This window comes from Pituophis catenifer, unplaced genomic scaffold (assembly GCF_029215685.1).
Source record: "Pituophis catenifer annectens isolate HBS135680 unplaced genomic scaffold, rPitCat1.0.hap2 SCAF_1, whole genome shotgun sequence".
Lineage (NCBI taxonomy): Eukaryota > Metazoa > Chordata > Lepidosauria > Squamata > Colubridae > Pituophis > Pituophis catenifer.
The window spans coordinates 299,655,045-299,667,133 of record NW_027256881.1 but is presented as its reverse complement, the minus strand read 5'-3'; the positions used below and the strand labels follow the sequence as shown (position 1 = coordinate 299,667,133).

The 12,089-nt window shown below is 38.2% G+C and overlaps 1 protein-coding gene across 1 annotated transcript in view; it reads left to right on the top strand.

Moving 5' to 3' along the window:
• The first annotated feature begins 2,759 nt into the window (after nucleotides 1–2,759).
• Nucleotides 2,760–12,089, top strand: part of SNW1 (SNW domain containing 1) — a 15,174-nt gene continuing 5,844 nt past the window's right edge. The window contains exons 1-8 of the mRNA XM_070941108.1: nucleotides 2,760–2,800; nucleotides 3,772–3,925; nucleotides 5,866–6,027; nucleotides 9,808–9,903; nucleotides 10,064–10,170; nucleotides 10,707–10,811; nucleotides 10,891–10,960; nucleotides 11,820–11,885. Coding sequence (XP_070797209.1) covers nucleotides 2,787–2,800; nucleotides 3,772–3,925; nucleotides 5,866–6,027; nucleotides 9,808–9,903; nucleotides 10,064–10,170; nucleotides 10,707–10,811; nucleotides 10,891–10,960; nucleotides 11,820–11,885 — 774 coding nt within the window. The 5' untranslated portion in view covers nucleotides 2,760–2,786. The remainder of the gene's footprint in view (nucleotides 2,801–3,771; nucleotides 3,926–5,865; nucleotides 6,028–9,807; nucleotides 9,904–10,063; nucleotides 10,171–10,706; nucleotides 10,812–10,890; nucleotides 10,961–11,819; nucleotides 11,886–12,089) is intronic.

Genomic DNA, 12,089 nt, shown 5'->3' with positions numbered 1-12,089 from the left:
ATCTTTTCTAAGCCTATTGAGGCTGCAATTTCATATATATTTAGACTGAAAGTAAGACATTGGAAATTTTGAGAGGTCTACTGTACTTCCAAACAAATTTATAAAAAAATTGAGTAACTTTAGTCATGTAGAGCAAAACAGGGAGATGTCAGGTATATGAAATTATTTTTAATTTGGGAGAAAGGTAAAAAGTTTTAGCAGGATTCACATATCATAATACAGTACAGTAAATAAAAATGATTCATTTTGACTTTGCATATTGTTCAATATCAATCTTGTGTTGTAATAAATCAATAGTTTAAAAACTCTGCTGAACTATTTCAAATAATTCAGAGAGCTGTATTGTCTCCAGTTAAGAATATTTCACTTGGCTTGTCCATCATGTTAAACTACAGTAAAAAGTTGGGTTGTGAATGTGTTGTGAACAAACAAGTCATTGGTGGTTCAGTATTTTATACAAACGCCAGTCATTTTCCTGGTTAAGCAGACCACCCCTCAATTAATAATGGTGTAGGAAGAAATGTCCATCTGGGTTCAGTTCCAAGTGGGGAGAAAGACACTGGAAACATGGACGCTGTTTGAAAAGCTGATTTAATGGAGCAGAACTATTAAGCACATGGTCCTGGTGCAGCTGAACACAGGGAGTGGAAGGTGAATGTTATTTATACCCTCTCTTAGGCCTTACCCTAGAGCTTCCTGTTCTTGTGCAAGAAATGTATCTTATTGGTTGCTGTACGGGTCATGTGCAAATCCTAGGACAATGATGGGGAATCTTTTCGGCACTAAGTGCCAAAAAGGGAGCACTTCACGCCCATGCGCACGCTTGTAAAGGCCACAACCAGGAAGAGGAGCTGCCCAGGGTGCATGCTCGTGCCTGAAAATGAACTTCCCGTTTCTTCAGGCAAGTCTTTCCGGTTACTGCCGTGCATGCACATGCGCTGATCAGCTGGCCGGCACACATACTCATGCCGGAAAACGGAAGACCAACTCTTCCGGTTTCCGGCACTGCCGCATGCAGAAAGGCCAGCTGATCATCGCGTGTGCATGCGTGCCAGAAACCCAGAAGAGCGACATGGCTCCGGGTGCCACTTCGGGCACACATGCCATAGGTTCGCCATCACAGTCCTAGGAGTTTGTCTGAGATAAGGCTGGTTGAACTGTGCTGGGTGATATAATATCCTGAGGTGCCATGTGGTGAGCTCTGCTGCTAGATGGGTAGAGGGCTAATCCTATTATGTCCTGGAGGGTCATGTCTTAATCCCATCACCCTGGAGCTGGAGGCCTTTTGTTTTGTAGATAGGCTGGCACCAAAATATCTGCTGAGGGCAGGGAGCTGCAGGGAGGTGCTCTTCGTCTTTAAAAACCTGTTTCTCCTTTTTTCATCCAGGGAAATATAACATTTTGCCTTTTAATATTTCATTCTTCTAAGAGGGGTGGGTGCTAACTTTCTTCAATGTGTTAGGTAAAACATTGTGGAAACATACTTTAGGCATATCTATTTTTTCACTTAGAACCGATATCAACTTCTACTGGTAATATCAAGGAATTTTTTTCATTCCATATATTGTTTGATTTTTGTAAAGAAGCTTTTGTAAAGCAGTTGAATTGAATACCTTATTTGGCCAAGTGTGATTAGACACAAAAATATTGAATGAGAGCCAGTTTGGGGTGCTGGTTAAAATACTGGCCTGGAACCAGGGGACTGTGAGTTCTAATGCTGCCTTGGGCTTGAAAGCTGACTGGGTGTCTTTGGTCAGTCACTCTTTCCCATCCCAAATCACCTCATAAGATTGTTGTTGTTGGGAAAATAGGAGAAGGGAGGAGCATTAGGCATGTTCCCTGCCTTGAGTTACTTCTAAAGTAATAGAGGCACAATAAAAAAAAGTTTTTAAAAAAAGGCTTTCTTGTACTTTGTATAGCCCCAATCCTTCCAAATTATTTTTTTTCCTATAAAAAAATCTCATGCTATTAAAGGATTATATCAATTTTTTTTACCTAGAATATTTTTACAACATGCAGCTATTTTCCATTTTTAAATTTTGGAGATACAGTACATTTGAAAGTAACTCCCAGCTCTCCCTCCCCTCTTTTTTTTTAATGGAGATAGAGTAGCTGTGAAAGACAATCTGTATTCAGAAGAATCACATTCTTAATGAAGTCCAACTACCGATTCCTTTTCAGATAGTCCTCAACTTGCAACAGTTCGCTTTAGTGACTGTTCGAAGTTACAACGGCACTGAAAAAAATAATGTATGATCCTTTTTCACACTTAGGACCGCTGCAGCATCCCCACGGTCACATGATTTATATTTGGACAATTGATTCACATTTATGACAGTTGCAGTAGCCCAGGGTCACATGATCCCCTTTTGCAACCTTCTGACAAGCAAAGTCAATGGGGAAACCAAATTCACTTAGCAACGGTGTTACTACTTTAACAACTGCAGCGGTTAACAAATGTGACAAGAAAAGTCATAAAATGGGGCAGAACTCACTTAACAATTTTCTCACTTAGCAACATAAATTTTGGGCTCAATTGTGGTCGTAAATTGAGGACTACCTGTTATATTCGTTAGACACAAACACACACACACAAAACCCCTCCGCGGCAGCGTTCTAGTCAGTCAAGCCTCCGCAAAGAGAGACTCACGTGCTCCAATTGAGCTTAACAAACCCGTAAACACTACAACTCCCAGAGTGCCATTGCGTATCTCACTTCCTTCGAGGGGGGGTGTCATTCACCATCAACAACACAGGATTCGCAGAAGAGCGAGGAGAGCAACAAAATGGCGCTGACCAGGTGGGTAGGGGAGGGGAGAAGCGGGATTTTATTACGACATAGGGACAGGTTGTTGGCTTGTTCCCGGATTTCGTGCTCTTTTTTTTTCTTTTAAGAATATGCTGTAAGCCTAGATATATGCACATGGTGGTCTGTGGCAAAGTGGATGGATTATCGGAAAATTGCGTTAAAGAGGTCTAGGGTGATCCGGGCATTTTTCTTTAGCGCTTATTTCACAAGCCGTTTCGGCCGGTCTGTTTTCCCCGCCGTCGCCGCCCCCACCCCCACTTAGTGCCCTTAATAAGAATAGTAAAATCCTTTCAGAAATGAAAGCTTTATGTTTGATCGTACTTATCCAGAAAAAGAAGGAGCTGGGTGGTCACCCCTTTTTTTGCCGCTCCCCCCGCCCAATTAGTATCCGGAGTGTGATTGATGGATCACAGTGTACCGAAAACTTCGAAGTTCAGATCTAAAATTGTCTTCACCAGGCAAGGATCGTATATAAGAGATTGCTGATCATTATGGCTTCCCAATGCGCAAATCGTTAATTCCAGGTGGGATTGGAAGCCGCTGCTGCAGATATTAAGCAAGAATAGGCCATTTTTTTACACCAGGTAGCCCCAAACAAAGCATTTTTCATATATTAACTTTATATTTTCAGTTTTGATGTGTCAGTGGTATCTAAAGCACTCCTTGTAAAGCTCAATCTATAAAGCTCTAAATCTGAAGTGGTTGCTATTTGGAATAACTGAAATAGAACTTGCAGCTTTGGAGTTCTTAAAACACTCTAAAAACAAAACAGAACTGAAGATGATTAAAGAGAAAATGAATCTTCCCTCCATGGATGCAGTTGCCAAAATGTTTGAACAATATTAAGCACTTCGGATATTTCATAGTGAAAAAAGAATAATTTTAAAAAATATTTTGTTGGAATAAAAGTCACATGTTACAACGAAAGAGAGCAATATTACATTCTTCTTCCATTTGCTTAGTTTTTTACCAGCACCAACCCAGTTGTCTCAGGACCAACTGGAATTAGAGGAGAGAGCAAGATCTCAAAGAGTGAGACAGACTGCGTTGGTGTCATCACGAAGGGAACCTCCTCCTTATGGTTATCGGAAAGGATGGATACCACGAATGTTGGAGGTAAATAATAGTTTGCATTCATTTAACTATCATTATGAGCCACATTGGCGCAGTGGTTACAGTGCAGTATGCAGGCTACTTCTGCTGCCTGCCAGCTGCCTGCAATTTGGCAATTCAGATCTCACCAGGCTCAAGGTTGACTCAGCCTTCCATCCTTCCAAGGTTGGTAAAATAAGAACCCAGATTGTTGGGGTCAATATGCTGACTCTGTAAACCTCTTTGAGAGGGCTGTAAAACTCTGAAGCGGTATATAAGTCTAAGTGCTATTGCTACGAAGAATGATTTTACTGTTGAAAGATAAGTCTGGACTTCTGAATGCAATATGTAGATTTTATTTAAAATGCTTTTTTCTCCTAAAGTCAGCTTAGATGTTCCAAGTGCTGAATCCTTGAATTTGCTGTCTAGGTGCTTTTGCCCAATTTTAGTTGTTAAACTTTTTGCAATCTAAAATGTTTTACAATGTTTTTATGCTTTTTATTGTGAACCATAAAAGCATAATAAGCAATAACACAGGTAAAGATACCAAATTAATGCCCATTGTTGCTGAGTCCAGTAGTAATCATTCAAGATTGAACAATCTTTCTCAAGGACATCAGGATGGAAGAAAGCTGTTCCAGAGGGAGGGAGGATGCAGTGGAAAGACATAGCCTCCGCACCCTAAGCTCTCAAGGGATCTTAAGTACTTCTTTACAAAAAAGTCAATTTCTGCAGAGGTTATGCTTTTTCATTGCATCCTCCTGAAGATATCTTTCAGCCAAGTGATGAAGGGCTTTGTAAATCCTTTGTTTAATCTGTAGTAGAAGTAGACAACTGTCCAGCCAATCTAGTAAACCGAAGTTAGTGTCTTACTATCGTCTGGAATCCAACCTTAACCATGGCAAAGAACTCTCCCTCTCATGTTCTCTCACTTTATGGTGGACCACTTACCATGATTTTTATCTCTGGCCAATCCACAGCATAAAAAGTACCATCCAGATCTCAAAAGGGACAATAATCTGGGCAAATCTTCTAGGGATATATGTTTGATCACCTGAGTAATAAAGTAAAAGTAGTCTTTCACTTAAAACCACAATTGTGCCCAGAATCTGTTGTTGAACGAAGCGATCATTAAATGAGATGCCTCCTGACTACTTCGCTTAGTGACCGCAACCCAGTTCTTCCCATTGCAGTCATTAAGTGGATCACTGGGAAGTGGGCCCAGACCTCCCAGACATGGTGAAGCAGAGAAAGAGCCCAGGTCTCTAACAACATCCAGGAGTCCTGGACCCTCTTCTTACCCTAATGGGGGAGGGAAACAACCACAAGAACGTTGCTGTTTGCAATGTTTCACCAGATTTAAGACCTCCAGTGCCCAAAGGGCTTTCCCTCCCCTCCATACAAGAAGGGAGGAATGGACCTCAAATCTGGCAAAAACCACTAGGAAGCACCAGGATTCTGAGCCTTTCAGAAAGCTGGCGTTCACTAGCATTTTCCCTTCTCCAGAACAGAAAATAATAGCAAACATCAAGTTCTAAGGTAGTATCTTTCTTTGGAACCTTTCTGAGGGGAGGGAAAATGCAAGCAAATATATGCTATAATACTTGCATGTATGATATCTATATTTGTGATTAAACTCATGGTTATACATGATTAATAAGTGTGTTCAGGATTACAGCATAGGATGTAACTGGCTATACAACAACTACATAATTTCAAACTAAACATGGATTTTGGAGGAAAAAGTTTTCTTTTTCAATAGAAAATCAGTTTTGAAACAAAACAACTTTCAGAAACATTTTATGTTGGATGAAAATAATGCACAGAAAGCAAAAAAAGTCTTGACTGTTCCAAAACGTGTGATTTTAATTTCTGTTGTTTTTTAAATAAACTTTCAACTCTAAATTACACTATTTTCTGTTCTTGTCCACAATCTAATCACATTCATTTTTATTTCTGTGTAGGATTTTGGAGATGGAGGTGCTTTCCCAGAAATCCATGTTGCCCAATATCCTCTGGATATGGGCAGAAAAAAGAAAATATCCAATGCATTAGCTGTACAGGTGGATGCCGAAGGAAAAATAAAATACGATGCTATAGCTCGGCAGGGACAATCAAAAGACAAGGTAATAGGACTCTCAAATGTTACGTTTAAAGTATAATTGCTTCAGTTTAGTAAAAAAAAATTTTTTTTATGAATAATGGAGAAGGTGCTCAGAAGAAAAAATGGAAAGGATTTTTAAGGTGTTGAAAGATTTGGAAAGAAATTCAGGTCTTTCTCTTTTTGTCTTTGAATATGTTTTTATTTTTCTTTCCTAGAAATGAAATCATGAAAAAATGAATAATGAAATATGCCCTAATATTTTATTTTTAAACAATACAAAAAACTTGTGAAACAAATCAATATATGTTTGGAAGTATACCAATTCAAAAAGCAACTATATTAAATTTTTAGAAATTCTACATTTCTTCTCACGTGTCTGGCACTGCAGTATATTTAGGAAAATGGAATTATATTTTGAATAATATTTTTCTGAATTGTTACACACTTAAAAATAATATAGCAACTCTTGGGTTTTGTGATTATCAGCTACAAATAGAATAAAGTAGTAAATTTATTTCTGCAAGCAAGTAGCAATATATTTGTCCATATACAGAATGGTCAAGGGTCATATTTCTCTTTCTGTATCTAATTACAATTACTACCTATTACCTACATTGTTTTATTGGTGTGTCTATTTCTGTGCTATGTCTTTAGGACTATGCGTAGAAGAGACGTCTGGACATGATTGTTAGAGTCTGTTGTTTGCTGTATTGATTGTTAATGAATGTTGACTACCTCAACTATGAATTTTGTTATGTTTTATATGGTTTTTTATATGGTTTTTGAATTATATTTTTGATGTTTTTGTGCTTTTTTATTTGTGGATCATTTAGAATCATATGGGTGATTATAAAATTTGAAATATAAATAATCACTCTAAATAATCAATTTAGAAATACTTTCCCTGTCAGCACTTTACCTGTCTGTATCATGCCATCATACAATGACAGCAATAAGAGAAATAGCTCTGTTTTAAGTCGTATTGATACAGCATTTCAATGTAGATTTTAAAGCAAAAGAAATATTGTAGTGTCAAGGGCTAATTAAGCAATATCTTGGGTTTGCTTATTAGTTTTGTCCATAAAGAAAAAGTATCTTTTTGTGTTTAGAAAACTACATCATATTTGCAGATAACTTAGTGTTGCTTGGGATAACTTTTTTTATCCCCAGCTAAATGGATATTGCAAGGCCTTTAATATTTATGACTTCAATAGGGTTTGATCATGAACATAAAACAGGATGGGAAGCTTTGATAAATCAGGGTGACCTATAGTAGTATGCAATCAATTGCATTTGTGATATGTGAAATAGACTTTATTACCTAGAAGTAGAATGTGATTATCTTCTGTTTAATCTTCAACATATAAGTACTACTACTCTTTGTCATTCCCTCAATGGTGCAAACTGTTTTTCCAGTACTAAAAAAGCAAGAACGTACCACTAGCTCATCGCCCATGCATGTGGACAATGAACATGTGGTGTTTTTCCTGCATAGATTTGGGCTCTGAAGCTGGAAGAAAAAGGTAGTCACTATACAGATATAAGTAGTCCTCGACTTAAAACCACAATTGGGACTGGAATTTTAGTTGCTAAGAGAAGCAATTGTAAAGTAAGATGTCACATGACCACATCACTTAGCACCTGGCACTCCCAGCTGCTAGTGTGAAGTAAGAATAACAGGCTGTTAAGCGGAGGAAGGCCCATGTAGGGAACATGGGGATGCATCCAGGTTGATCGACACTCTAGGAGGCTACATGCAGGCTGCACACGAGTTGGGTGTGTTGTAATGTGGCACAAATACAGAGATATTGGGAAGGAAACGGTAGCTGCCCATGGAAGCCTCAGCTGCCGCAGCCTGGCCCAGCAGTGCAATAAAAAATACATCACGTTCTGGGAAGTGTCCAATACTAGGGAAGCCTCCACAGTTTGGGGGGGAAGGGGGAAGCAGGTTGTGAAGCAGCAACTCCCCCAGGAAGCATCAAATGCCTGGAAAACCTCTACAGTGCATGGAAAAGGTGCCAGGTCAACCTTATCTTAAAGAGTGGTCTTATTTTACTTATTCCATTTAGAACTTCCTTTTTTTTAATGTCGGAAGAACATCTTTGCATTTTATTTTCTGGGATTGATCGATTATTTATTTTGGTCTTGGAAGTACATTTAGTTCTTTATACACTGAGATTCTTGTGAGTTTTATGGGCAATTACAATAAAGAAATGATTGCTCTTTCATTTGGCTTTGTGAAATGTGATTCTATGGGTGCTCATTTTAGGGATTGTTAATTTTGGAAATTCTTGGATGAGAATTGGTAAATGTCTCCTATGCTAAATTATTATTAGGACTACAAGACTCTTTTATTGCAGACAAATGAATGAAGATTTAGAACAATCTCTAATGAGCAATATATACCTATTTGAAAAAAATAATTGTAGTTGTGACAGATCCAATGGAGAATATATGTAGCTCAGGGTTGAACTGAGTCCTTGGTGCTCTTTAAGCTTGGTGGTTGGTTGTAGACATTTCATTACTCAACTAAGTAAGCATCAGTGAAAGTGATATAAAGGTAACATGAGTGCAAATTGTGATACATAAAACAGTCTAACATCATCACATGGGCAAAATATGATATTTTATTTTTTAAAAAATATAGAAGCAAAAATAAAAATCAATATATTGATGATAAAATAAAACTTGTTTAAACAGAAAAAAAACGTAGAAAGGCTTGAACAGCTCATAGAGGGGAAAGCTCCAGATGGAAACTTTTAAAATAATTGTGGGAAATAACTGGTGTGCAGATCAGGCAGCATAGTGGCATCAGTGGAGCTAGCACTGTATGTGAGGCTTGAAGGCATTGTGTCTTTTATAATGAAAGTGACTGCAAAAACCTATGTGATAGTGGCACTCCTTCCCATAGGCAGTGGATTGATTGTTTTTCAAAAAAATTCAGTGGGCTCCACAAGACTGCATAAGACACAGCCTGCAGGCTATATGTGCAAAATTGATCTAGATTAGGGGTGTGAAACCTATCTGGCCCATGGGGCTGACCTGGAAACAGCGAAGGACTCGCCCGCAATGACTGCTAGCGAAAATGAAGCTTAGAAGGGTCGCATGTGGCCTTCCTGAGCTCTGTTTTCGACCGCAATGGCCTCCTGCAGCCTTCTGCTAGTGAAAACAGAGCTTGGGGGGAGGGCGTGCACACTGACAGACAGCTGCAGGAGGTTGTCGTGGCCGAAAATGGATGTTGTGTTGGACACGCCTACCCTTGACATGCCTACCTTGGACATGCCTCTCCATTTCCCTGAGGTCAAACACAATCCTGATGTGGGTCTCAATGAAATTGTGTTTGACACCCCTGATCTAGACTATATAGAAGAAACATACAGCTCCAATCCAAGAATATGCCATTTTATTACAATCATAAAAGCTTGGAAAGTGGTTTAGATTACCTTTTTCTCTCATAGAACTGTGTCCAATTCTTAGAGACTGCCGGAACAAGTCCCTGCTCTTTTCTTTAGTCAAATTACTGTATTTCTGCATCATAAAATGTAGATAAACAAGATAACGGTAGTTCCAAATGGAAAAGATTCCTAGATGTTTGATTACCAAACACCAGAATTCAGGAAACTGTTATGAGTATTTCTCCTATCTAAAGCTAAGAGTACTATGATAGTTTTTAATCTTATTCTGATCGTGTTAGATATTATGGAGTTTATTCAATACTGGAAAAATAGTCCAGTTTTCTAAAAAGTTGCAGAGCCTTTTTTTTTATTTACAGTGTTGTTTAGTGATCTTTTTCATGTTTCAGGTCATTTACAGCAAATACACAGACCTCGTTCCCAAAGAAGTTATGAATGTGGATGACCCTGAGCTTCAAAGACCAGATGAGGAAGCTGTCAAAGAGGTATAGCTAGTGGTGATGCATGTAACTAATGGTAAAAAAGGTAAAGATTTCCCCTCTCCAGTTGGATCCAACTCTAAGGGGCAGTGCTGATCTCTGTTTCTTAGCCAAGGGAGGCATGCACATTTTGTCCAAGTGTTTAATCTATTATATACATTTGCAGCTTACAGAAAAGACACGGGTTGCACTGGAAAAGTCGGTCTCTCAAAAAATTGCAGCAGCAATGCCAGTCCGAGCAGCTGATAAACTAGCTCCAGCGCAGTATATTCGGTATAGAATACTTTTTGTATTGTTTACTTTTTGTATATATCTGTAATATATGCCCTCTTCACATAATTATGTGAAGACGGGAGCAGTTACAGATTTTTTTTTTTATTGCTGTTTAATGAATTATACATCATAATACAGTGTACTTGGCTATAGAATTCTGTTGTTGATCTTTGTGTTCATTTCTGGTAATGATTTTTTTCTTGAAATATAGGTCTCATGGTCTATAAAAAGTAAATAAGCACAATAATGTCTATGAAGCAATAGGACATTTAACTGGAAATTTTATTAAGTATATAGTCAATAAAATGGGATAGAATGTGGAATATCAAGCTTTGTTCTCTGTGTGACACAGCTTACCTGTGGTAAGATTGGCGGCCAATAACTTTGAGAGATAAATAAACAGACGTGTGTAATGTTTAAAAGTACAGCAATGTTGGAAAGTTTATATATTAAATTTATTTGCCACCCATCTCGTAACAAAACGGGTAAACGTAATGAAAGTTTGTACTAACAGAACCTTTTTCTCACTTTGTCAGATACACACCATCACAGCAGGGAGTGGCATTCAATTCTGGTGCAAAACAGAGAGTTATTAGAATGGTGGAGATGCAAAAGGATCCCATGGAGCCTCCAAGATTCAAGTGGGTTTCAGAAATACTTCTTATTCAGAAATAAGAGTTTTGTATAAGTCCTAACGATGCTATGATTTTCACATATTAGGATTAATAAGAAAATTCCTCGTGGGCCGCCATCTCCTCCTGCTCCAGTAATGCATTCTCCCAGTAGAAAGGTAATGGTTTTACAGCTGGTTTCTTTCTCCACGTTGTCTTTGTTTTCATGTTTATCTTATTATTGTTTTCATTGTTAATTTCCCACAAACCTGGATAATTCTAGTACACACCCAGGCTTCCCTAATGCAACCCACACTTTCTCTCCCACTCTAACCTCACCCTGTCCCAGTGCTTGGGTGAAGAGCCAAATCTTAAACCAGGTCTCCTGGATTTTGGAGGGAGGATGTTCCATAGGACGGGGCCTGCAGTAGAAAAGGCACGCTTCCAAGGACCCATCAGAAGGCAAGGCTTAAGAGAAGACATGGAACATGCCCACCCTATCCACTCTGGTGGGAAGGGAGATGCGTATCGTGGGATCTCATGCATGATTATTCTTGCCATGTAGATATATAAAAGAATACTATAGAGTTGGATGATCAACAGAAAAAGTAAATAGTTATGTAAACACTTAAGCATGGTGAGTGCTGTATATTCCTACCAACTGCTCAGATGGCACAGTAAGCACTTTGCAAAAAGACAGCATATTCTTTGAGCTGATACTTGCTAAAGTTGCTTTCAAAAAGATCAATATTAGGAGAAACTATCAAAAGTTTTCATGGAAATTCTTAGTTTATAACTCAAAGCTGACCTAAGCGGATTCCTCTTTAGACCTTGGTGCTTCAAAGAAAGAATGTGATTGGTTTTAAAAATTCCACCTTCGTACTTCAAATTATTGAAAAGTTCTTTTATTCACTTTCCAAACGATCTTCAAAACCAGTTTGTTGTAAATTGGCTTTTGTTATTTATTATTCTGCTATAGTATTGAGAAATTCCCTTTCCATTGATAATAATTTAAAAACCTTTCTTTTTTCTGTGTAGATGACTGTAAAGGAGCAGCAAGAATGGAAAATTCCACCTTGTATTTCAAACTGGAAAAATGCAAAGGTAATTAATTGGTTACAATCACATAGCCTAAAGATAACATCCTAAGAATCTCACTGAAAAATGAACAATTTTGATTATTTTGAAATATCTAGAACTGAGTAAATAAGCTACCTTTTAAAAGTAGTTTGTTTTTCCCCGTTAGTCTAATATTAGAATAACAACTTGGGTAGCGCAGGGCAACAATGTCAGTTGCTAATATCACTG